Here is a 27,976-nt window from a genome sequence, read left to right as displayed (position 1 = left end):
TTTCGGTGACAATTTCTGTATTTTTTTATAGAACAGTGTGAAATTGGCTCCTGCTGATCACGCTCATCGGCTCACCCGATGTTGCAGCGCTTTGATTTTAAAACACAATGCGTTTACATCGTTTAGTTTTCGTGCTGCGGAGTAGTTTTCTCGAATACTATTAGGCGTAGGCTTAAGAACTTGCCATGAACACCGTATGAATAGTATTCCAATATCAAAGTCGTGAACTCTCGAATTGGCTCCTTAAACTCCTAAACTTCACACTCCAAGACCTCGTGGAAAACGGTGGAGTCTTCAGATCCATTATCACTTTTCCGCTTTGCTCTTTTGGACTCATTACTTGTTCACCTGTTTTCGTCTCTCCATTAGCTTCCGGTACCTCTTTACTCTCATCCCCATGAATGAGTCTATTGATTGGGAATTGCAGTTTGTAGAAGACGAATGATGATCCCCATATCCAAAGCTGGTAAAGGCAGACCTGCCACCATGTCATCACACCGAATACTTGGTATAACCAGCGATGTGTCGCAAAGTATATTGTGTAGTATCTGAAATTTTTGGTAATTTTTATATGGTTTATTATCATAGATTATAATCTTATATAAAAACATAATAAGCTTGAAGCCTGCTCTAGATCATTTATTAGTAGTACATTAAAGAGTTGACTTGATATACTCCTAGTTTGGAGGAGGAGGAGTTTTGGATGTCTAGATCTCGGACATAAGACAGAGACATAACATTTATAATACACAAAATAATAATAATAATCAAAAATGAAAAATGATAAAACATGGAAAGAAAGAAAAACAGGAATAAGGTACATTTTAAGTGTGTAGTGTGTGTGTGTTGTGGTTGTTACTGGCCCTGATTCAGCTTAACATGATCTACTTACACAACAGCGTACATAAGAGCCACGCTCCAATATATTGTGACTTCCACCTTCTCATCAGTGGGTTGTGTTCTGGGCTGCAGCAGCGTCTCTAACGCGAGCACCACCAGGATATTAGTGTGGACGCAGTGGTTGAACCACCAGGGGATCACATCATCGTAGATCTTCGGAAAGACCAGCTCACGGTCAATGGCGTAGACCGTCCAGAACATTGATGAGACGAACTGTGTTATGCAAAGTTATAATAATAATAATAATATAAACTATTTAAAGTTTCAAGAACAGTGTTGGCCTTGTGGCTACAGCGTGCGAATCTCAACCCTGAGGTCGTTGGTTCGATCCCTGGCCAATGGAATAGAAGGAATTCTATGTGCGCATTTAAAATTCGCTCGAACAGTGAAGGAAAACATAGGAAAAATCGGGTATCAGGCACAGAAGGCTGATCACCTACTTGCCCGTAAAATTGACAAATGATAATGATACAAAAATCTGAGTCCTAGACCTAAAAAGGTTGGCGCCACTTATTATTTTTAGTCGAGGTAACTAATTAGTTATATGCATAATCAGGCATTTTACTTATATGATATGGTGTATTTTAAGAAATAACTTCAGATTGTAAATAAATATTTAATACGAGTAATAACAATTTATATTTAACAATTTTAATTTTAATTAACTTAGTTATGTAATACTACCATTAGTTAAGTGACATATATTTTAGTACAACAAAAAGCCAGTTGACTGCTGCTGGGTAGATTCAAACAAAATTTAACATATATTTGAACATATCTACAACAAACGCCACCGAACTTAACTACCGTCATTTATGGTTTGTTTTAACTATTTATTTCTGGGCAATCTATAATTATTTTGTAATGTTTAAAATACTACAAAACATACCAATGTGAAGGGCACCACACACCCACAGAACAGGACATCACGCCAGTAGCGAATTTTTGTACCCAGGTTACCATTGTGTTTGCCAGCCCACTCCAGAAAATCATATAGCAGGGATAGACCGAGGAATATTGTTTGAAACGACTGTGAACAAAATTCTATTTTAGTTTTTCTCCATACACTTTATATAAAAAAAATGTTTATTATGGAATATAAGATACAGGTATCACTTATTCCACATCATTAAATTTGAATCGGTAGACATCCCTACTTATCGGCAAAGAAGACAGAGGGTGTAGGCAGAAAAAGCCGGCGTAAAAAACTCTCTGTACTCTTTTACAATACCGAATCATCAAACAAAATGACTATGGCAAACAAAGATAAAAGAAACCAGAAAGGAGGGAGACACGCTTTTTATTTGTATTAAATTACAAAACTAAACGGAATACTCGCCATCCAGTTTCCGGAAGCGGCACCAGTTCACTGGCATGTGTGTGCCAGCCATCGTTTTACTCAACCATATTTGAGGGAATTAAACAACGCGTCACACAACAACGTACATTTCTGATCCAGTTTGTGTTAAGCAAACAACAAGTAGACCCGAAGAATAATTTTCCAAGATTACTCGTAGAACCAAGGTTCCCCAAACTTAATTGATGTATAAAATTAATAACAAATACTACAAACTATAGACAGACCCTAGACGTATAAAATCTATTTGATAACATTTGAACTCTTATCAAACACGTGAAATCCCCGTGTCATTAGAGGAAGTTAAACTAACAAATATTTGACGCAAAATGTCACAATTTTAGAAGAACTAGACCAGTACATTTTTTTAAAAACATCACAAAGCTATCTTCAGATTCAATGGTTCTATTGTTCACATATAATAGATTAATATTTATAATTATAGGTTTCAAGAACGTTGCATCTGAACAGATAAGTTGTTTATCCCAATTAGTTAAAAAAGATTTAAGGGAGCGTAGGGCAGTCAATGTGCTATTTTAACATCCAATCCTAGTAATATTATAAACGCGAAAGTTTGTAAGTTTGGATGGATGTTTGTTACTATTTCACTTAAAAACTACTTCATGGATTTTAATAAAACTTTACAATAATATAGCTTGTACATCAGAATAACACATAGGCTACAATTTATAAAGGTATTGTGTGAATTGTCCAAAATATCAAGTAAGTAGGAAACAATCTACCATCTGCGAGCTATTCTGGCGTGCGCTGTCAAAACCGCTAGAGTTACACAAATATATAATGTATGATGGAAATGTTTATCTTAAATAATACTACAAAAAAGTCCGCCACAGTATATATATCTAAGTGTAAGCCATTATAGCCAAAATAGTGAACCTTAACTACAAGAAAAATTGATAATTTATTTCTAATGCAAATTTGGTAGTATAAATTGATTCCCAAACGAAAATAGACACTTTTATCGCTTCTGGTATTTAAAGTAGACAAAATATGTCTCACGCTACATCATTTGGATAAATATTATTTTAATCCTGGGCAGACGAAGTCGCAGGTACCAGCTAGTTATGAATAAATAAATCTTTGGTGACAATCAGAAGCGATCGTGTACATTCGTTTTATACTTCATTAAATGATCACGCAGTAGACGAAGCTGAGGACGGCAATAGCCTGTAGTATATAATAGAGTGAGAAAACAATATTAATAAAAACTAAATGCAATACTAAAGTACAGCACGATGCGGAAACGTCATTTCTAAATACCAGCTAACAAATATATAAAACTCCCGGATTAGTGTATTAAGATAAAACAATTGTTAATGATCGCCTACGACTAGGTAATAAGCGGAACAAGTTATCATTAAGGCCAACGACTCGGTCAAAGGGCTGACTACGTGTGTTATCACAACTGATAAGTTTCGACACCATATTCCGGCACGTGACTGCCATGAGTTTAGGACTGGCGTAAGAAAGTGCGGAACACAAAAGTTTTTCAATTGTGTAATTTGGCAAAATTGTATTCAAGAAATGTAGTTACGAGGATGTACTTGTGTTAAGAAAACTTGGTACACTACATACATTATTTCTTTTTAATCAGAGGTTTCAGTTGAACTATGAAAAGGGAACAGTCACATATAACATCGTGTGTTATAAAATAATAGTTAAAGTAATCGACACAGATTAATGTCGAGAATATATTTCGATCTATGCTAATGAGTATTTACAAGAAAGACTTGTATTTGTAATGTATTAATTAAAAAATATTGGACCAATCACAAAACTACTTATATGATTAGATCATCCCAAACCCAAAAGATCAAGATAAGCCGCAGAGATGCTCCATTAACTGCGGAAATTGGTAGAAATCACTAGAAGCTAGGTCCGGTGTATATGGAGGATGTTTTAGTAATTCGAATAAATCTCTAGAATGGCAGATCGCAATCTAGACTCGTGCGCGAGGGCTTTATCTTGTTAAACAAAACAACTTTAGCGAGTTTTCCACGCCGTTGCTGTTTTTTGTGGACTGTTTTTTGTTTCCGGTTCATACTGGTGAAGCCATGATTCGTCCATAGTTATGAATCAAGCGGTTTACATCTCGTTGTAACATTATGAACAATGCTAAAAAGAAACAGTAACACGACGATCCAGTAAGACAATGTTTTCTACTTTTTCTGTTCACTGTTCATTGAGTGCGAGGGTCGTGATTAATGGATGTTCTTCCTCGCTTTTACTCAGCACACTAAAGCGAAACCGTAGAAAATGGAGGAGCATGAACCCCTAATGTTGCTCTCAAGTCTTCCTTTTCATTTACAAGCTCCGTAGTAGTTTTCGAACCGCCTGAAGTTCAATTTTAAAGAACACGATCACGCCACAAACAAATGACTTCCATTTAAAAAATAAAAGTATTTGATTAATTTTTATATTAGCTAAGTCTGGACTTTGACAGTATTTTTTTCCTTTCCTAGGAGAATGGGATTATTACTATTTATTTTATATATATTTTACTTGTTTTAATAGAAAGATGTAGATGATCAACATGTGATTAAAGAAATATTAATTTAGAAATAGTTCTATTTATTGTGACTCAAGATTGAGAGTTAAACATTGTCGTAGTTGTGTTCTCAATAATACATCAAAACTTATTAGTACATATAGATATGTAAAAAAAGCTTTCTCGACCCTAAATGCAATTTACTAGTAACATAATATATCAATTAAGCGGACGCAATATTAAAATTAACGTCAAAATACACCAAATTAATTTATCACGTAATAATTGCATGATAAACACTCATCAATTAATTAACAAATGATTATTTAGTATTATTAATTATAATAAGCTTAAATATTGAATAACACGATTATCAAAATTTACCATTTTGGAAAAATCTTTGATTTGTGTCTGTTATACAAATCATATTTCATACACATTAAAACATCTACCTTTGTACAAGCAGTCTATTCGTAAAAGCTATCAATTATCGCTCAAATTCAATTCAAAAATCATTTATTCATATAGGTAACAAAATGTACACTTATGAATGTAAAAAAATTAATAGGTATGTAAAAGCATTTCGCTTTTAATTTACTTTTACTGCCAGTTCTCAAATCAAAGGCGTATAACAGAAGAGAAGAACTGGCAATAAACTCTCCACCACTCTTTTTAATCGCCAAGTGTTTTGTTTAACTATATTCTTATATCTGATGAAGAGACTTAAAAAGAACTTACAAAATTCCATCCAGTTAAATACGCTAAACGGTATGTATATAAACATTTAATATCAGGAACCAAACTTTGGTCTAAATGCAAACTATTCGCAAATAAACCAATATAGCAATGGTGTAAAATTGAAAATATATGAAAAACTGTTTTCCAATACAACCTCGCGTCACTTCGATCAAACAATTTCTCGTTTTCCGTTATCAAAAAGCACAAAACATTATAAAATATATTATTCTCGCGAAATAAAATAAAATCCTCCATTATTAACTATTACTAAAACTAATTAACGCTATTAGACGCCCGAACGTCAAAGGGCGACTATTATTGTTAATAAGACGGTACACGCATTTTAATCGGTGTTGCAATACCTACATTCATACATTATCCAAAACTAAAAACAGTCGAAACCAAATATACCTTTCAAAAACTATTTGGTTTTTTTTAAATAATTTTTAGTTAACATTTTATTAAAAATGTGTCGGTGCGATTATAAGTAATAGAAAATCTTACTAATACAATTTATGGATAGCTATAAAATATTGTGATTGTTCCATATTCGTATTCATTTAATATCGCCTGCTAAAATATTCTTAGACATATGCATATTTTAAAATCAATTATTAAAAACTTCAAGCGTTAAACTTTCCGCGCACCTAATTCGTTTTGTTGAGATCAATATTCTATATCTACATCAAACAAGAAACATCAACTTAACAAACTAACAGCAAGATGAAAATTATTATTATGACTGCGTATGCGTTTTAGCAATTCTTATTTTTAGGTATTTTGTAAGGAATAGTTATTTCAATAACAAAATAAAGTACCTGTTAAACTATCAAAACAAGGACACTAACTGAGAGTAGTTCATGAATAATTACTAAGTGCTTATCTTTAAGATACAAAATCTGACTTACGAAATTGCAAGTATAAAATAATTTTAAAAAGTAAGTATATGTATATAACTTTAGATCTGTATATTATATAAAATCAAACATTAAAATTGTTTATGTTTTACCATATAGAAACAATATTATATATCATGTGTTTAATTATTATATATTTTTAACAAGATTATAACATTAAATTTTGACGTTTCCATTAAACATCATTTAATATATGAACGATGTCGTAGAAGTTCAGCTCGTGAAAGAGAGTGGTACAACGAGGGGAGGCCTATGTGAATGCTAGTCATCAGCAGCCAGTAGTTGGTGCTAAAAAAATCCTATTTGATATTTGCTTACAACTCGCGGCGTTACCTGTGCAAAGTACGGAACACGTATTTTAATAGCTATGCGTGTCACCGTAGTCTGACCCCAAGATAGCGTCACCGTGACGAAATAATACTATATAAAGTCTAATTTATGACTTGTTTACTTAAATAAGTTAAAAAAAAATATTTTCAATATGACGACTCTAAAATTTAAATTAAGTTTAGAGTTTTAAGAAGTAAATTTTAGTTTCTCTCTTAAAACATAAATATCATTATCGATTAGAAAATTAAATTAATTGATTAAAACCCTTATTATGGGCAATCAAAAAAGTTAAATTACAATATTTTCTGGAGTTTTCTAATGTTGGCAACACAATAACCTACACTAATACAATTTAATCATATCTTACTGCCCTTTGTTTAACTGATAATATTCAACTAAATATTTTAACTGGACACTGATAACTACGCTATTTAACTGATTGTTTAACCTAACCATTCTACCATTATTAATACTATATTGTGTGAGCAAATAAGTATAACTAAAAAGCAACCAGTGTAGGCCTGGTATACTGCAACAGCGACATTTAGGGCGTCTCAGAAGCTAGAACTGGAGGCCAATGCTCAGAATACCGTGGACAGTGCAGTATCTTATTTCGGCCATACAATGCGCAGAGGCGATGAGAACTTGGAGAATCTGGTGGTTGGTAACACAGAAGGCAAAGATCACGTCGCCGTACACCAAGAAGATGGACCTATCAAGTGAAAGCCTCATCGGCCTCAAAACCGTACACTGTCTTATGACACGGACAGACTCTCTTATGAGAGGCGCTGGACAGAAACCGGTGGAAACGGATAGTCTGCTCCAGATGCTTCCTTGCTGACCACGACGCTCAGACTGCTGCCGATTAAAAAGGGAGAGATGCGTTGGTATTGGAACTACCCGAGGTGTTTAATGGGATATAGCACAACCAGATCCCAAAGTATTAGGAGAATCTGGATCCAATTAGTCCTTAGACCTGTGTGAGTTGTAGCCAAATCACTCCCTTGAAGCATGGGATACACTTCTATGTCTCTAATATTAACCATTTTTCTTTTGACGAGTTTAGATCAAACTACAATCAAATGTGGAATCACTTATCGTAGGATTTTATCTCTAATTTATTAACTTCACGAAATACTACACAGCATGGTTCTTATAGCAGTGACGCATCAGAATTTTCTGCTTTAGCTTACTAATTATTTGGTATCCTCCAACTGAAATCAATTTTGAAATTACTAAGCCAAATTTAGTGAAAAAATTGAAAATTATTTAAAATAGCCACCCTTGATAGGATAGGTTTAAATATATAAGATCTGTCTGATAGAAAGCAGAAAATAATATAGAAGCATTGTAAGTTGAGGGGCTTCAGCATGGGACTTTCATCACTGAGGTTGTAGGTTCGATCACCAGCTGTGCACTAATGGAATTTCTGTCTATGTGTGTTTATGTCTAACACTTGGTCGTACGGTGAAGGAAAACCATCACGATGAAACCGGCATGGCTTTTCGGCAGACAGAAGTCTCATCGCCTACTTGTCTATGACATTAAAATAATCAAAGAAATGTAATCTGAGGGCAAGACCCATATAGGATGGTAGCGCAACTGGATTATCATTATTATTCCATGTAAAGCCACTTTATAACCAAATCAGAAAAACCCAAAGCTTTACAAGTGACGTGTTTTGTTTTTTATTTTATTACAGATATTTAAAAATACAATCTTGATGGTCGTCAAATTAGATAAAATTGGTAATATATGAATATCTTTTTGTGCATTACAAAAAGTTACCTTGTATTCAAGGTTTTCGAGAATTATCTAACAAATTTTAAGTTATTGCTAAAATGTGTAATTAATGTTATGTCACGCTTCAACATGGAAATTACTAAATTTAGCTTTTTTTTTATGTATTGCCTATACAGCAACAGCAACAGACAATGGGCAGGAGGCTCATCTGATATTAAGTGATAACGCCGCCCATAGACACTCTTAATGCCCTTTTAAAAATTGGTATGCTCTTTTCTTAAAGGCTTTATTTAAGTCGAATTGGTTCGGAAATACTTCAGTAGGTAGCTGGTTCCACATAGCGGTGGTGCGTGGCAAACACTGCCTTAAAAACGCTGAGTACTAGACTAGCACTGATCAAAGCTAGTTAAAAACTTACTAGTAAAACGGTTTGGTAGTTACTAAAGTTATAACTTTAGTAACCCTCATATTCTTATAAGAATATGAGGCCGACAACGCATAAGATGGGAAGAGGCTGTAGTAGTAGTGTAGGCTGACAACTGGAGAAGAGTCGCAAAGAATAGAGAACAGTGGGAAGGGTTAGAGGAGAGTGCCAAGAGGCACACCGGACTCCGAGATATACTGAAGTGAAAATATATTAAAGATCACAGAGTTTCAGATAAAGATAAAAGCTATATTATTATTAAGTTTTAAGAATTGGTACGCTCTTTTCTTGAAAGAACGTTGCGTTTCTTTTTATACATAAAATAGTGTTTAATCCAAGATAATAAAAGCAATTTATTTTAAATTATGAATTTGTTCATCTAGGACGCAGCGTATTTTGACAAACTATTGTGATTACGAGTATTGTAGATTTCATTGTAGAGTATTAGGTATTATTCTTATTTGTTAATTATCCGAATAAGGAATTCGATTTAATCTAATCATAAAAGGAAGTATTTCATTAACATTTAAGTGTTAATATTTTTAATGGATAAGGTTGATTTATGGTTGATGTGGTAGCTATATTATATTATATAAATAATATTAATGATCGTCAATAGATACAAGCTATAGCCCGTAGAATATAGCTAACTTAAGTTGATATATATGTTATACATTTATTTTCACATACAAATACCTTTTATTTAATACGCAGTATTTAAAATATTTTTAACCTACATATTAATAATTAAAATAATTAAAAAGAAAATTAAAACAATCTTAAAAAGTTTGGTCCCTGTGGCAGTGTACCTTTAACGCTGGCATTTCCTAACTGTATTGCGATACTTATTCGTAAAGTGAGGAAAGCACCAGCTCTGGGGTCGCCAGTACTATCTACAAGACACCAACTTTAATCTTTAATTAGCGCCTGTGCAATTGAACCCCAATTTGCCCAAGGGACAAAATCGAAATTGGAGGAAAGACTCTCATAATATTTGAGCTGTTAATTATTTTATTATTAGTTTCCTTTTATTTAGTTTTGTGATTGTTATTAAGAAATAATATAAAAAATTACTTACCATACAACACAACGTCAAGAAATGTACAGATAAATAGTATGAATCTCCATTATTGGAATAATCACTTAAATCTATATTATAAATAATTAAGGCAAGTGTCCCATATGCAATCGCAAAGTTACTTAAACCAATACTATGGAACAAAAATGTTAAATAATTAAAACTGTTTTCCGATCTTTTTTCTCCCATTTTATGTATTTTCACGTCGAGATATATCACTATATTAAGTTTCAAATGTACCGCGACTCCGCATCTAGAGTCAAGGTAATATGTTAATATAATTAATTGCAATAAAAACATATTCAAGAAATACGTAAGTAACGGTTTAAAGTTACAATGCTGCTGGTATAACATTCTCAGCCATATTATAAAATGTACTTGTTGCCATGGTAACGATAAATAATAAATTTAAATCTTTACAATATTGCATTTTAAAGGTTTACACTTTACATGCTGCAGGTACTGACCAACTTTGTGAGAGGATCGTCCCGTCCCGGCTTTGACATTTTTTTAAACTTTTATGTTCTTTAATATTGTGGAACATTTTTTTGTTCTATCATCAATAGTTTTCGCAGCGCATGCGATGAAAAATATACAATAGGTATTTTTTTTCACCTTGGGTAACATTATTGTGGTTTTAGTAGGGATCCTTATTTTTTTTCTTGCAATTAAAATAATCTATATTAATCTGTGATAATGGAGCATTCAAATGGTGAAAGAATTTTTAAAATCAGTCCTGTACTTTTTGAGCCAATTCGTTACAAACATACTAACATACAAATTGTTCCTCCTTTTAAAATTAGTATAGATATAGATTACAGAAGTCCTGTGGTAGCAGGTCATCAACATATTTATGACAACAGAAACTATGTTTATTCCAAATAAAAAAGTTTACCATAGTAACAAACAATTCTTTGGTTTATAATAAAATTGCATGTTTGTTTATTCGTTCACTGTTCTAAAAAAATATTTGTTTTCTCAATATCCGCGTGATAGATTTTGAATAAGCTTTTCTTTACAGGTTTAAAATTATTGTAAGTCGCCAAAACTGTGTCTATCATATTTTTCATACGTCTTAAAGTACAATTACTGTAGTTGAAAATTAGCTTCGTATGTATATTAAATTAATCTAAAAGAAGCTTATAAAATTTAACGCCTGTTTGTTTATTATAGCAAATGACTCTAGCAAAAGCCACAACATTTTCTCGTTGGTATTTTTAGGATTTGTTATTATGGTTTAAAATATTAGTATCTGAAGAGGAAGTAAATTACAGTTGGCTAAATCTCAGCTCTTGTTGATTAATTATGAGAAATGAGTTAAATGACAATATTTTTCAAATCGTTAGTATGATCACTTCAATATATGAATCTAAATTGCTCAACATTTTATTAATATTTTATGATTATAAGATATATAATAATAATGTTTTTTGAATAAACAAAGATTCAAATTATACTTAATTGATATAATTGTAGTAATTTACTAAGTCCATTGCATTTTCTTTATAATGCTTCCTACAGATAGTACTTTTATACTTAAAATGACTTCCTTATCAAACAAAATTAATTCTTAAGGTTAGTCGTTGCATTTGCTATGGAAGCAACAATAAGTAAATTATAGTTAATTTAAAAAACACGCACATAATTAATCATATTAAATTTCAGAATATACGGAAAAAACAAGAAGTAACAATAAAATAGCAAACTAGGTATATTATTGTTAAGTTGATACATCTGGTTTTTTACCGTCGCACATGCATTAAAACCTCTACTTATACAAGGCTAAGTACTACATCACTACATGGATCAACCTAATCGTAGATTTCAAGATTTATATTATTGCGAATGGGAGACAGCTTTCTTAGCTTAGTTTTACGTCTATATTGCAAATGCTCTAAATGCCCGACACAAAAATTGTTTCGAAAATAAATATTCTTCACTATTTAAATATATTTTAGTATGTTCCACATGAAATGCGGCTGATGTAGGTACGTAATTATATCTCCGGCAAGTTGGTACTTTATTTTTGATTCATTCATAATTGCATGGTCCATCCGATTCAGGTGTGTCTCTACCCGCCGATTCAGGTGTTAAAATGTTAAAGAATGGTGTTCGCAGACAAAATATATTATGTGTTACACAGGACGAAAAAGAAGCCTCCACGAAAAAGTTCTTTTCGAATTTTGTAGACCTGCATTTTCTATATTTCAAAACTAAGTAGAAAAAATATATGGAATAAAAATTGTTATAGAAACGTTTGTATAGTACGGTAACAATTGAATAAATAATTTAGGTAGAACTTAAAAACAACAATAAAAATATTGTTAAGTTTCGCATGAGAAAACACAGACTTTAAATAATTTCATAAGGTTAATTTATACGCAATTTTCCATGTTTATTATTAAAATATATTGTACTAATTCGTTCTTGAGATCGGGAAAAATATATTATTAATAATTTTATGTAATCTACAATCTTGCTGGATATAACACAACAACTAGGCACCCAAAGTCATTTCTTTTAACGCAATAATTTTTTATCTTAATCGTATACCTAAGAACAAACGGTAGACCACCTGTACAAGGCCAAACTATCAACATTAATTTGAAATTATAATTTATAAATATGCTTTATTTAATTATTTTAAATGTGAATTATAAAATTGTGACGATATTAACATATTATTAAGTATTTCCTCGCTGTATTTCTTATTATTATACTTATTTAGTGTTAGAAATAGTTTCTAAGATTTTTCTTCATTCTCGTTGGATTTTCAAAATAGTTGTGGTAAATTTTACGTATTAGTAGAAAATAGTTTTGCCCCTAAAAATTGTTCGTATTCAAGATTATCGAAACAAAATTTTTCTACTAATGGTTTAAAATGTAACTATAGGTATTCTATACATGTATATTCAAAACGAAAAACTTGATTAAAAGGTTATTGGAGACAAAGATAAAAATAAAACGATTTTAGAAACGATTAGTGTTCTGTTTACTTAATAATAAATCATTTTCATAAAAATATGAAGTTTGGCAATTTTTAAGACATCCATATTCAATATAAAAAATATCCAGGCTTTAAATATGATATAATATTTAAGGAAAGATAACAAAAATTAGTCTGTCATTTGTCAAAGTCAAAATCATTTATTCATATAGGTAACACAATGTACATTTATGAACGTCATAAAATTATAGTTGAAAATACCAAAAATAGAGTAAAAGGTATTATCTACTTACGTAATTCCAATTTGTGAATAGAGCTGGCGTTACTCCAACCAAAGCCTTAAATGCAGGATTAGACAGAGCGTGTTTTCGTACATTGCTCGGCATATATATACATGCCCAAGCGATTACTAAATGCACGACAATAAAATATATTAAATGATACACAGTACGGAATAAAAGCCTACATGAAAACCTTTGTGGCTCTTTTTGGTCACACGCGGTTTCTATATCCATTGTTATTTTTGATTACGTTAAATTAAATACTGTAAATAGCGTTTATATTTGTCGACAATACGCGGTGTAATATTTAAAATTGTTACTTATGATTTAATATAACTTATAAATTAAAGTAAAATTGGAACAAAAAATCTAATTTTGCAATTTGTTTAGAGATTAGAAGATAAATTCGTTCTAAATGGTGTAATTAAAGTTTCAATTAATAATAATAAAGCCCCTAATTGAAGCCTAATTTCAATCTTTCTTGAGTTTCGTGTTCAAGTAATTAATATTTTTTTGGTGTGTTATACGGACTGTTATTGTTTTGTGTATAATTTTTTATACGGTTTTCGTGAACCATAATATTGTTTGGCTTGATTTTAGCTTTTCATGCTAAAGTTAAATGTAAGTTACTTAGTATTTGTTAATATATACGTGACTTATAAAAACGTTTTAATAAACTTAAAACCGCTTTAATAAATAAATAAATTATAATACAGCGAATGGAATATTATATGGAATAGCAAAAAAATTAAAAGAAAAAGTTAATACATCACACTCCTTCAGAAACCAAAATTAATTAATTGTTTGAGGATTGACTTAAGCATTTACTGCTTCCGCCAAAAACACACACAATTAAGTTATTAATCACAAATTAGAGAAATGGTTTCATAATTATATAAGTTCTTTAATTTTATAACATGTCAAATAACAAAACGAAACATACGTAAAAAAATACGTATAGGTGAAATACCATTAAAAAATGATTAAAAAATCAAAACCACTAATAGACAATACTGTACTTGGTATAATATATTATAATAAAAAATGTTAAATTATGTTCGTAAAACAACATTTGATACATAGTAGTAAAAGCCTTTATAAAATAACTTCTGTTTGCCTCAATTTCAAACATATGTTGAATAAAATTAACTAAGTTTACGGTTGACTTAATAGTCTTATAGAGACCTAATTATTTCTCCCGTCATTTAGGATGATAAAACACTTTATCACTTTCACGTATACATATGCAAGTTATACTTACAAAATTCCAGTTAGTAAAGAATGCTGGTCCAAAATATTTAAGGTTGTATATCGCAGAATGGTCCAGGTTCTCGACTCCTACATTGTACCAAATCATAAGAGCCCAGCAGGCCACCACATTGTCTCCGAGAAAATAAATAACATGATAAATAGTCCGTAATAACAGACTGATAGAACATTGTCTTTCTCTTGCCCCATGTGAACCACCTTCCACGTCTTCCATTTTTATGACACTCACAAAAAAAAATAATCTCGCGCGTTTTACATTTTAAATCGATCTGCTATTTTTAAAGGCGCGTGTTATTGGCTAGAGGTAAACCTCTTTAGTGCTCTTATTCTAGCTGATTCAATAATCTGTGAACCTTGATTTGTATGCAGTATGAAATATGTTTTTATTATATTAAAAAAACATGACGAATAAAATAATTTAATATAACTATTTTAAACAGTTAACTCATGTAATTTTATATTATACTGATGTTAAAATATGAATAACACGACAATCGTGACGTTAAATACTATAAATCATTTTTATTGAAGTAATACCTAGGGTTCTATTATCTTTGATAATTCAGCCAGGCATTTGGTATGTACTTTTAGGTATTAACCAGGCGTGACGCGTTATTTTCAAACAATTTTGACTTAAAATGGTAAAACGGGATTGACAACAATTATACTTTACAATACCTCATTATAAACTTGTTTTCTGAATCAAATCATTGAGATATAAAGGTCTTTTATTTAATTAAGGCCTCGGAATATACTGAATTTGAATAGTTTCGGCTTCGAAGTTCCACCGCCATTTTGTTGTGATTTATTTCATTTATTCCTTTCCTTTCCTTTATTTATTATATTATTAATTGATTATTAAAAATATTTTTAACATTATACATATATAACATTTTATATCAGTATTATTGACAGCTGGGAAGATGGAATGATGAGCGGGGTAGGATTTGGAAATTGTGGCAAGGAACAGAGACAAGTGGAATAATTTGCAGGAGGCCTGAAGACCTGGAGTGAACTCCATCGGAGGTCGTCTACTAGTCTAAATCTAATGTAACATATAACATAATCGCAGTGATCTTTATTATTTTTTTGGCTGAAACATTTTATTGTTTTTAATCGTTCTTAAATTCAAACTTGGAATTTTAGACAAACATTTTTAGATAAGGAAATTAGACAAGCAAAGAAAAAGACAAGAGCTAGAACGAGAGTGACATTCTAAGATAGACCAAATGAAATGGAGATGAACAGGTCATATGCTACTGAGCCCCCATGAAAAAGGGAGCAAAATATTGACGGAATAACGGAAAACTCATATAAATAGCAGGCTACAACTGGAGAAGAGTTGCAAAGGATAGAGAACATTGGAAGGTGTTAGAGGAGGTCTTTGCCAAGAGGCACACCGAACTCCGAGATATACTGGAGTGAAAGTATATTAAAGATCACAGATCTCAGAGTTTCGGAATATAAAGGCTATATTATTATAATTTCACACAGAATAAATAATAATTGCGCGAACAATTAGAACTCCATGAACTAAGGATCTACCTAAACAATTATTACTTGATGATTTAATTTACTGCGCTGACTCAGTTTTCCTTGTTTTGTAGTTTTTTTATGATCTACATTTGTTCTATGATTCTTGATTTCGTGCTGTTATTGAGATAACAGGATTGCACTTCAATAGCTTCATATGTTATTTACGACTACAGCCTATAAACTTATGAAATGACATTCTTTAACATCATAACTTTAAACTCACAAAAAATCTATATTAAAATTTTCAAAACCGGGTTTGACTGCTCCCTGAGTTGGAATACCACTGATTTTAATCAAAATTACTTTTAGTTTCCAATTTTGTTTTCTATCTTACATACATTTATTGAGCAGTGTTGGCCTTAAATACATATACTACATAATATATCCACAATAAACACGATAGATTTTATTGGATTGATAATTGTTTGAATACAATGAAATGAGTTTTATCACAATACAAATTATAATAAATTCACAAACAAGGTAACCTTCGGACAGAACAAAGCAGTTTTTCCTGTTTCTTACTCGTTATTTTTCTTTTTTGTGAACTATATCTGCGACAATCGAGATATATACGTAGCTCATTATAATGCAGTCCGTATGTTTCATACAATAAGGATATTTTAATTAAATGCTTGTTTCTACTAGTTTAGCCACAAACCATTCGTATACTTATGAAAAATATTGTCTGCTACTTTTAATGGTCCAGTGGCTATCTCGCTCTTACAACTTGATTACTAACATTGATGAAAATATTGAAATATTTTAGAACAATCTTTCAAATTACCGTAACTTTGTTTATCATGTTCTGAATGAGGTTTAAATTTATATTTAGTATTAGTTTGTATTAGTTTTTGTTTTTTATTGTATGGTTGCTTGTTTAATTTTTTCTCTTGCTAGCTTGCTTATGTTCTAATATAATTCATATCTATGTCACACATACGTGTGTAAAATTTGTGATGTCATATTATCTTGTACAAGTTTATGCATACACGTTGTTTAAGTGTAGTTCGTTTTATTTTTAGTATAAAGTGATTTACTTTTCTTGATATTTATTAAAGAATCGCAAGATGTAAAATTTAAAAAAAAATTATACTTCCGTAATTAATTACCAAGTGAGCTGTGTTGGCCTAGTGGCTTCGGCTTGCCTAGGTTCGAGCCCCGTCTGTGCACCAATGGACTTTCTTTCTATGTGCGCATTTAACATTCGCTCGAACGGTGAAGGAAAATATCGCGAGGCTTACTTAGGCCCAAACAGTCGACGGTGTGTCTCAGGCCCATGAGGCTGATCACCTATTTGCCTATTAGATTGACAAATGATCATGAAACAGATACAGAATCTGAGGCCCAGGCCTAAAAAGGTTGTAGCGCCACTGATTTATTTTATAATATTTATTAAGTAACACTAGAAATACTAATTATAAATACTCTTAATAAAGGATTGAAGTCATTAATATAGATTCTGACTTTCTTCTTCATCTTCACATAGATTACATTAGCTTGATTACATCTTAGATTTTTTTGTGAAAAGATGACAATTGACTATACTGTGCTAATTTGACAGAATACAATGAATGTCGGTTTTCACTATCATTAACTTATTCACTAAGCTGATCTATTAACAGCCGTGTGAAAATATAGACAAAATAAAATAACATCAATCAAACTAAGAAAAATTTTCTCTTCAAAAGTCGGTAATATATTTTTAATTTACGCGAAAGTTTGACAAATTGCACGAGTTTCAAAATAAAAATGAATATATGTATATGATATAATAATAATATCCTGGTTGTAATGAAAACTACGACATGGAAATCTAGTTTAGTGATGGGGTTTTCCCCTGTTAACGCTTTTCCAGAAAGAAAGTTTGTAAAGCAACATTAATTTTTATTTTTATTCTTTAAATTTTTGTGTTTCTTGGTTAGAAGACTAAAATTCACTTTAAAACAATAATTTTAAATCTGAACGATTAAATGTTAAATTGCCAAAAAGCTTACTTATATCCGCCATTTAGGAGACATCCGCATATCAAAGAAGGTCACAGCAGACATTAAATTAAACCCGTCTATGTATTCAAACGTGTTAAGAAAGTAGTATGTATAGCCCTGCTTTCTCACGATCCAGCCAGTGCAACCTTGGACGTGAAAGCGCGAGCCCGCGCAATTCAAAATAGCCGCGCGTTTTGACAGTTGACATTCGAAATGGCTCACCAAAAAGTTTTTATATTCCTCTTAATTTTTGGTACAGCACAGAGTGCTAGCATATTAGAGAGTTCTTATGATTATGTAATGAATTTAGGGAAGAATTTTGCTCCTAGTTTTATGTCTATTTTGGACTGTTTCGGTGGAGATGATGCTTGGGGTTGTGCTAAAGAAAAGGCGGGGAAAATGCTCGACGGATGGGATAAGGAAGTTGACAAACAGAGGAGAATGTGGCGAGGTAAATTATTTTTAAAAACAAAAATTAATTAATTAACATAATATTATACAACAAAGAATATAAGTAAATTAAGTAAAATTAATTTACTAGAAAAAAATACATAGACTTTAATATATAAACCATATTCAGTGCTGTACTTTTATATTTTTACCCGTAATAAATTAATTAAAATGTGAATAAATAATAACATTCACATTTCTTACATCTAAATCATAACATCACATGGAGTTATATATTTTCCTATGTATATATCACAGTTGAAGTCCAGTCTAGCTCTAAACTAAGTCTAAACCAATTTTCGCAACGAATTCAACGACCTGAATCCTAAACACCATTACTAGGGCGGTAAATTGTAAAATATCAAATTATGTATATATGTATTATGTATATGTACAAAGACTCCTAGGGTATATAAGGAAATATCGCGTTAACACAGTTTCAATCTCAGTTAAGGTGTTTCATATTATGGCTAGGAGAGAAGCGACTTTCCGTTTCACGTTTAAAATACGAAAATTGACAATCATATCTTGAACTGAAGACTGAGATTTAAAGCTATTGTAATCAAACTGTCAGTAGTGTTTTTGAACACTTTCTTATGTTAAAAATCCTTAGTAAATTAGGTTAGTTTAAATTACTAATTAGCCTTAAGTTAGGCTACACGAAATTTTTAATTGTGTCTTTGTGCAGAGACAAGAGAGATTTATATTTTTTTTAAATATATAAATTAAACAGGAAAAGAATCTTTAATATATTCAACCTAAAATGGTTAGAAATGATAAGCGCTATAAATTCTTACAATAGTTTTGATTTACCTTCATAATAATTATCCAAGTTTTATAACGCGTCTTTCATGGCGTATAATCGAGCTGTGTTCACGACCGGGGAATACGCAGTTATAACAATACTTCACACTTTCAACGAGCCCAATAATTATTATCATCATACGATTATATTTCTTACCTGCTTACCTCATTTTCATAATTGAATTGTAGCAATGCCACACACAAGTTTTGATGCAATGGGATTCATCCTGGGGTTTATTATAAAAAAAGTCAATTTTATTGTGTCTGTTACCATTACGATGCTATTACCACATAAAAAACTGCTAACCATTTTAATGCACACCATAGAGCTACTTATTTAAAATAAGAAATAAAACTTTATGTCCAACATGTTTTTTTTGTGGAACTTATAGCTAGGATAAAAGCCGGCAACGTAACCATTAAAATTGTTGCCCATGGGCTGCGATGACTGCCCGTTTGCCCCCTTTATATATCCACAATAGTACTATAACATACATTAAAATAGTAATTCCTTTAATATTTAATAATTGTTCACTTTCTACATAATTTCTCTGCTTTCTCTTGTTTCCTTTTTAAATGTGTGTTTTGACTTATATGTAGACATTGTAGTGAAATCCTTTTGAAATAAATTATATATTTATAATTAACTCCTTAATAAGAAATAGTTTTATTAGTTCTAATAAAACATAGTCTATGAATTTGCATGATCTATGAATACATTAAGTTGTGTATTTAAAATGTTAACACGACATTGTCTTACAAAGTTCTCTTTAAAAATTATATTGCTGTTAGCGGTTAATCTGTCACCCGAACGAACTTGCTAGCCAACTCACCATAGAACAGTATGTGAGACAAATAAAACGTCACCAAATTCTAGAGTTAGAAGACCGGGAGTAGCTCTAGGCAGCAGATGAGTAGATGCTTCCAATGGGAAGCTACTTCACATAACCACAAGACAGATTCGCTTAAAGACTTATTTCAAATACGCGCTGAAGAACAAGAAAGGTTTCCATACCTAAACAAACCCTAGCATTTAGCAGACTATCGGATCTTTTTATAAAATATAGTAAAAATTTGTTAATCTATTAAAATTTAGTTTCTATACGTAAGGTATTGCAAATATTACGATTAGTTTTTTCGATATTATATATTATTTCTTTACCTACATTTGTATTTATATGGTTTGTATGTTAAAGATTCTATAGGGTTAATTATTATTTTCAGATGCCGCTGATGCCGAAGTAAGATCATCCGGACGTTCTCTACAAGAAATGCCATCAACCCTCGGGAAAGAGATCGAGGAATCTCTTCTCTCCCTTTCTGATCTGGTACAGAACGGCATGGCCAGGTATGTACAGATAGTGGATGTAAGACTACAACGGTATTCTAATTTTTAACTTTAACTGAGAGAAACTTTATTTGGTTTAGTTACATACAAATGTTGTTTTAAAAACTGGTCTATGGATACATGATTCATTTACATAACACATGTAAAATGTTAAGATACTTTTAATATCCAAAATTTTTAATGATTCGAATAATTAAATTCTAAAACTAAGTCTAACTAGGGCTAATTTGCTTGCACTATAAATATACAGCTTATCTATGTGTGTATATTTAACACTAACGTAAAATTTGCATTAAAACACACAGCTACACGCTTTTACTGATCTAATTTAATGGAAGAAAGTAGTGTTGGCCTAGTGGCTTCAGCGTGCGACTCTCATATCTAAGGTCGTAGGCTCGATGCCCGGCTGTACACTATGGACTTTCTTTCTATATGTGCGCATTAAACATTCGCCCGAACGGTGAAGGAAAACATTGTGAAGAAACCGGCTTGTTTTAGACCCAATAAGAAGTCGACGGCTTGTGTCAGGCACAGGAGGCTGATCACCTACTTGACAGATGATCATGAATCATATTCAGAAATCTGAGGCCCAGCTAAAAAGGTTGTAACGCCACAGATTTTTTTCATCAATCCATCAACCATTTCATTAAATTACACTGATAACAGTAATAATTAAACAAGAAAACTGGGGAAATCAAAATTCGGCTCTAGACAAAGAGAATGGAAAAATCCATTCATTAAACAATAGTATTGATTGCTATCAAAAGAGAAACTGGTCTACATAAGGAAACACCTTACTCATTGGTATTCGTCAAATTTCACTGACCCCAAACGTCACTTTCACTACCACATGTGATCGTGGATTTTGTTTACAATTAGCTGCTTACGATAAAAAACTTTTCCATATCACGTGTACCTGCAACTTGTGCGTAGGACATTTTTTTCGACTTCGTTGTTAATGATTAATAGGTTAAAAAAATCTGTGGCGCTACCTTTTTAGGTCTGGGCCTCAGATGTCATCTGTTTTATGATCATTTGTCAGTTTAATAGGCAAGTAAGATCAGCCTGTGCCTGACACGTCGACTTTTTGGGTCTAAGGCAAGACGGTTTCCTCACGCTGTTTTCCTTCACCGTTCAAGCGAATGTTAAATGCGCACATAGAAATAATGTCCATTGGTACACAGAAGGGGCTCCAACCTACGACCTCAGGGATGAGAGTCGCATGCTGAAGCCACTAGGCCAACGCTGCTCAATCCAAATATGTAACACATATTTGACCGATTTCTATGGCACGGGATACATAGAAAAAAATTAAGAATTTAAGTCCTTACCTGCTGATATCATTAATATATCTACGACTACATTATTTATAACACATAAATGTTTGTGTAGCTTCCGTGGTCGTATTGTAAAAATAAGCATTTATGTTATTTCTAAAGAATAGCGTGATCAGTTTTAACTTGCATAATTATGACTATGATTTAAGACGACTATTTACTTAATGTTCAGATGGTGTAAGGCCAAGTTACATATAGGTTTAAGGTCCCTACTTTCACTAACAGAGGTGTGTTAGTTAAGTATAACATTATATATTGATTTAAGTAAAAGTTGTCTGTCATTGTTTACAAATTAAATTTAGCTTAACGTGCGTCCATTCAATTGTTGTTTTAGTGAAAATGAACTAAGCAAATAGATCGTTTTCTACAAAATTTACTTTGGTTTTAGACAATTACAAGTCTTCACTTCAAAATTTAAAAAAAATTCAATAACAAGTTAAATTTTTAGCCGATATTGGAGCCCCTGAACTAGGAAGACCTGTACATCAGGGTACTCCGCTCTTCCAATGGTTTAATGAAATAGTAACTTCACAATAATTAAAACTAACATACTATATTATAAAGAAAAACAGAAAGCTGAAACTAATTACTATACTAAGGATATAGGTTTACATGGTTGAGACATTTTTACACACCAGAATGATAATCTTAGGGACACTTATATTACTCCTTCCTGCTCACACCTGGATATAAATAACTTGATGCTTTGAGACAAAACTCTATTTTCCAGGGCGTTAGCCAGAAAAAAACACGATGGAGGCTTAGATAGTATCACAATTACAACGTCAAGCGAGAAGAAGAAGAAAATGAAGAAAAAGCAGAAACCACCCAAAATACATCTACATCCAATCGTCATGCCGATGAAACAGGCTGAAGAGAAAGGTCACTTAGTAGAAAAGGAGGGATTGGAATTAGAAGGAAGGCGTGTGGAGAATATAGGAGTAGAGGGAATGGAAAGAAAGGGAAGGGTCTTAGAAGGGAGAGGAATTATTGAAGATATGTGGAAGATTGGGGAGGGAGCATTAGATGCTGTAGCTGATCACGTATTGGAAAAAGAGAATGCGGAGAATGGATTAGCTGATCGAAGCACGGTAGCAGGTGATGGTTCTTAGTAGTTTTAGATACTGGGCAAATTCTGGTAACTTTAAGTAGCACCTTCACCACAAAATACAAAAAAAAATCTCTCTGTCTGTAATGCCTGAGTTGACACAAAACCTATAAATTTTCTTGAATTACGATCGCGGTTTTACTACATAATTATAAATATTAAAAGGAAATATATTGTGTCAGTCTCGCTTTGATAGACATTTTTATGTCCACCCTTATTTTTGTTTGGCTTCAAGATATATGTACATTTAGCCCTTTGAACTTGAAAACGTTTTATTAATATAGATAAATTAGGTGCCGTTTTGGAGGGGCGTGTTAAATTACACTGTAGTTGTTGAGATTCGCGCTGACTAGTTTTTCTATTTGGATTTTGAACTATTTTTGTGGTAGATTGTTTGTGTTTCTGTTATTTATATTACATTATCTATTTTCCTATTCTAAGCATGACGAGTACACAAGGTAAGAAGGTAGATGATAGTTATGTAATCAAAACGTAGAAAAGTATACTCAGTTTTTCAGAGTTTAGAATTAGACGAAATCATTCTCGGAACAAGCAACACTAAGTCGAAATGTCTGCGTACGAATATATTATCTGTAGTAATAGCATAATATATCGAAAACTGGCAAGTGCAGTTTGCGTGAGAACACGCCGTGAAAATATTTTGCTCAAGATCTCATTAACATTATAATTAAAGACATGACTTTCTAGTGTCTCAAATGCTTTTACATATTTCGTAACAGGGCAATGTTTTCAAGTGCTATTTGTTGGATCAAAACATTGCGCGGGAACCTGCAATTTTGAATCCGCCGTTGCCGACTCCATTTTGATTCGATTTCCGCCCAAACAATAATTATTTCTGGCTCTCTGCGTAACTAATAATAATGCGGTGCATGAGTATTTACTTGGGTATAATTATAGAGCAAAGAGGTAAAAAGAAGAAGAAGAAGAAGGCTATCCTGAAACTTCTACTCCTCGGAGCCGTTCTGAAGGCCAAGATCGGGACACTGCTTCAGATTCTATCCTTCAAGTTGCAGGTATGCCTCGTCTTTAGTACGAAACAATTTAATGATAATAATTAAATTCTTAATCGCCCAATGTAATTTGTTATAGGTGAAATTCTTCATAATTGCGTTGATTGGTCTGGGCATCAATTTGGCGCGATTCTGGGTGGAATTGAAAAAGAAACACCAGGAACCACAGAAGGTAAGAATACACAAAAAATTTAGTCAAACCACCACTGTCTGACGTGTACGACGGCGGTATTGCTTTTATATATGTAGTAGTGTTCTGAGACCCGTGCTTGTGAATTACGGCAGTGCACCAATGGACTTCTGAATCTATGAGCACAATTAACAAAATTAAATTTCGCTTGCACGGTGAAAGAAAGCATCATGAGAAAACTGACACAAAGGCTAATAAAAAACTTGTCTAACAAGAAAAAACACGAAATCAATTCAGTAATTTGGGACGAAAACCTTGTTCTATATAGTAGTTTAACTTTTACGCATTCTTATTTATCACAGGTGTGCAATTAGTCTTTATTAACTATCTCTCATTTATTAAAACAAAAGTGAAAGTCGGTAGGCATTGCACATATAAATGACAACCCATTAGTTAAATTATCATAATTATAATTATTATATACTTAACCTGCACACGCATAACTTTCTTAAATACTCATGTTAATCGACGTCATTAATTGAAATAAAGCCGTGATTATTATTATTACTTGTATGGGACCTATACTTTCATGGTGTGATAATTACCTAGTTGTCAAACGGTTTTGCAATTTGGTAATAAAAGTGAACCGAAACATTATGGCTGAATATTATGTATTGGTAATAAAATATTCACTTAAACATGATTTATGCTCATAAAACAAAATTACTGCATTATTGTATGCTTATACACATTGATAAAAATTCATCGTTATAAATATATAATCTAAACTAAATAAGTTTAACTTAATTTTCATCATACTTTTTTATTTTTGAAGTTATACTTCTTTAGGCGCGTTATGAAAAATTGATGAGAGTGAAATTTTACGATGCGCGCGCACCTGAGACACAAAGTTGTCAGTGTGATTATAGCGTGAGCGAGCGAGATGGGAATAAGACAATCTACAAGTAAAAAGAAATAGAATATGCGTGAAGTTAGCAGCTATGCCAAGAATTTTGAATGAACATAATGACATTTACCTTTTAAACAAATAAAGGAGTTTTAGTTCTTTTTTCAAAGAAATTTAGCAATGCTTTTTCACAAAGACCTATTGTTACTTAGTTAAAAGGTTATGAAACATACGTAGTTATTAAATTGAATGAATAATATAATAAAATAATAAATAATAATAATAATTATTATTAATTAATAATTGAATAATATACTAAATATTAAATATTATTAAGTTATTAACGTTAAATATTTGTTATTAATTATTTAATATTTAAAAAAAATAAAGAAAGCCAAAGAAGTATAACTTCTTACGCGCGTACATACTCGTAAGTACATGCACCCTTTTTTACAAGTACAATTAATACAAATAAACGAAATGACATGAAAACAAACAAAAAAAAATTACACCTTACAGTTGTACCCACTTTAAAGCTAAAGTCGTTTATTTTCCGCGCAAATGGTTTATATTTAACTTAATAAAAGATAGAGGAATCAACATAACAACGGATGCCGCTGGCGGAAGACAAATCGGGAAAGGGAAAGGATCGTCAGAAGAAAGTTTGCCAAAGGGAAGAGGCGTGGAAATTCACAGAATTTATTGAGACCTTATTCAAGATAAGAAGCGCCGTAAGCCCCTGATAAATACCATAACCAGATAAAGTAGGAAACTACAGAGAAAGCTTGCGGTGAAACTGTGATTAATACTTCAACCGCCTGCGCACGCATTAAAAAATAACTAAGGAAATAACGCATTTGTATTGCCAGCCTACGGCCCTAGAACCTTGATAGACGGAGATTTTTTTTACAGTAGTGGTTTGACTTTTATATTTTACGTCGGTTTTTGAAATACTACTTTACTTGAGGCTGGTTTCGGTAAATGGATACTCCATTAGGCAAAGCACCTACTACTTTTCATCGAGTGTCATGCTTTCTCAGTAGGTACTGTTTCTTTTTCGTATTTACTTGCCATACACACTAATTCACTATTCCTTTGGTAATATTTTACTATTTTAGTTGGGCCCACTACATAAATGAGAATTTTTAATTGAGTTAATTAGTACCTGGTGCTAACTTCTGTAAATAATTCCACTCGTTCTTTTGACAACAAGACAAGTAGAGATCTAGAATTTCCTAGCTCTCTACGGAATGTAGTTCTGCTATTTTTTATTTTCCTTAAAAGCGATCTTTCTTATCGAACTAAGAGAGGCTAGTTTACTAGTTTACTGTTTATTCATAGTTGAATAATACTCATGATTCACCCAGACAGTGCTTTCACCGACCTTATATTGACCTGAAATTAAACTCAACTGATAAATTCTCGGTATTTTGTTATAGTAAAAGTTATGATCATTTCTAGTATATTTAAATTTACAAAATCAGGAAGGTTACATATACTTAATAATTACATACATAGTTTATTCTCCTCATAGAAATCGTTACAGAGATTAGGCCCCACAGCCAACTCATATACGTAACACAATGTACACTTATGAACGTCAAAAAATAAATATATATTAAATTCTTCTAATTTTACATTTACTGCCAGTTCTCAAATCAAGGGCGTAGAACGCCCTTTTACACAATGTTTGTAAGGAGCTGCAACCATTACACCATGTTCCACGTGACATCTTAAGTAGGTAATTAATAGTTAAATGACCATGAGAACGTGAGACGTTCACCATGAGAATTTAAATTAATAACAAAATATATGCGCTAAAATGACCAGTCGTGAAGCCGATGTTATAATTTTGGTAATTTTCATATTATTTTGATTACTGTTATGTTATGTAAGTCTGATATGTTTTGTTCTGTAAATCAAAAGGTCTATATTGCATTGCAGGTGATATACTACGAACACGCTCAACATCAACACCACTACGACCATGAGGAAGAACCAGGCTGGGGACCATGGTCAAGGAGTATTATCCCGGAGGTAACCTTTGAAAACTATTACAGAATATCTATTTTCCTAAAAAAATTGTATGAAGCTGGTGTTAAAAAAAGAAGGGAAAATAAAGATATCCTGTATTCGAGTCCTATAGGATAACACGAAGTTTATGTTATTATATTTAATATACTATACAACCTCCGACGGAGTGAAGGCCTGCTCAAATGTCTCTCATCTTCGCTACTATTTTCCAATCTTTTCCCGCTATCTCTTTTATTTCATATTAGGGATCACTATATTTTTTTTGAAAATGTAGCCTATGTCAGTCAGTGCAGATGGAGCTTTCTAATGGTGAAAGAATTGTTAAAATAGGTCCAGTAGTTTTTGTGTGAAAACATTATAAACATACATACAAAAACACAAATGTTTCCTCTTAATAATATAAGTATAGATTCCCAGGTTACTGATGGGCGTAGTAATTTATTTCTTTAAGGGTTAAAATTTAAAAACGACCATTTTTTTTTTCAGGAGAACGAAGAGACTGACGCCGAAGTTTCTCCATACAGAGTCCAAGAAAAAGCACAGATGTATCCAACTAAGCCCCTCCTAACTTTGTCTTAACACATTAATTTCAGTTCAGCCAATTAGTTTGAATTAATAGTCATATTTACTTTGAAGTACAATTGAGGCTTTGCGATCGCAAATTAGAATAAGTTATTTATTATTATTTAATTTTGTAAATATCTTATTTTTGTAAATATTATTTTGTAAGCAAGTGTTTTTATAATGTTTTTTATTTATTTGTGACGTGTGTGCATGTAGACATTTATTTGGATATGAATTAAAGAATTA

General features: G+C 31.9%; 2 protein-coding genes across 5 annotated transcripts; one reads left to right on the top strand and one right to left on the bottom strand.

The window, feature by feature from the left end:
• Nucleotides 1-82: 82 nt before the first annotated feature.
• Nucleotides 83-14,885, bottom strand: LOC125055195 (androgen-dependent TFPI-regulating protein-like). 4 transcript variants are annotated; one of them, XM_047657526.1, is made up of 4 exons: nt 14,486-14,885; nt 1,790-1,930; nt 893-1,113; nt 83-548 (listed from the first exon to the last, which is right to left on the bottom strand). In XM_047657526.1, the coding sequence occupies exons 1-4, from the start codon at nt 14,705-14,707 to the stop codon at nt 215-217; spliced, it is 918 nt and encodes a 305-aa protein (XP_047513482.1). In that variant the 5' UTR covers nt 14,708-14,885; the 3' UTR covers nt 83-214. The 4 variants fall into 4 exon arrangements, with proteins under 4 accessions (XP_047513482.1, XP_047513483.1, XP_047513480.1 ...); XM_047657527.1 differs by lacking the exon at nt 14,486-14,885 and adding an exon at nt 13,237-13,370; XM_047657524.1 differs by lacking the exon at nt 14,486-14,885 and adding an exon at nt 9,997-10,187.
• Nucleotides 14,886-18,145: 3,260 nt separating this feature from the next.
• Nucleotides 18,146-27,920, top strand: LOC125055193. The gene is made up of 7 exons (XM_047657520.1): nt 18,146-18,468; nt 20,496-20,619; nt 22,687-23,054; nt 23,983-24,098; nt 24,175-24,267; nt 27,077-27,169; nt 27,653-27,920. Exons 1-7 carry the CDS (start codon nt 18,231-18,233, stop codon nt 27,743-27,745), a joined length of 1,125 nt encoding a protein of 374 aa, XP_047513476.1. The 5' UTR covers nt 18,146-18,230; the 3' UTR covers nt 27,746-27,920.
• Nucleotides 27,921-27,976: the final 56 nt, after the last annotated feature.

This window comes from Pieris napi, chromosome 13, assembly GCF_905475465.1.
Source record: "Pieris napi chromosome 13, ilPieNapi1.2, whole genome shotgun sequence".
Lineage (NCBI taxonomy): Eukaryota > Metazoa > Arthropoda > Insecta > Lepidoptera > Pieridae > Pieris > Pieris napi.
Note: the sequence above shows the minus strand (reverse complement) of the source record. Positions and strands in the feature narration are given on the sequence as shown.

What these genes read in the sequence shown, in the direction of transcription:
- LOC125055195 (XM_047657525.1), bottom strand. Translation starts at nt 5,759, where the DNA reads ATGGAGGATTTTATTTTATTTCGCGAGAATAATATATTTTATAATGTT. An exon ending in GTGTGGTGCCCTTCACATTG is followed by an intron (nt 1,114 to 1,789) that starts GTATGTTTTGTA and finishes TGCATAACACAG; the next exon opens with TTCGTCTCATCAATGTTCTG. An exon ending in GCTCTTATGTACGCTGTTGT is followed by an intron (nt 549 to 892) that starts GTAAGTAGATCA and finishes CAAAAATTTCAG; the next exon opens with ATACTACACAATATACTTTG.
- LOC125055193 (XM_047657520.1), top strand. Translation starts at nt 18,231, where the DNA reads ATGGCTCACCAAAAAGTTTTTATATTCCTCTTAATTTTTGGTACAGCA. An exon ending in ACAGAGGAGAATGTGGCGAG is followed by an intron (nt 18,469 to 20,495) that starts GTAAATTATTTT and finishes TATTATTTTCAG; the next exon opens with ATGCCGCTGATGCCGAAGTA. An exon ending in TTCTATCCTTCAAGTTGCAG is followed by an intron (nt 24,099 to 24,174) that starts GTATGCCTCGTC and finishes AATTTGTTATAG; the next exon opens with GTGAAATTCTTCATAATTGC.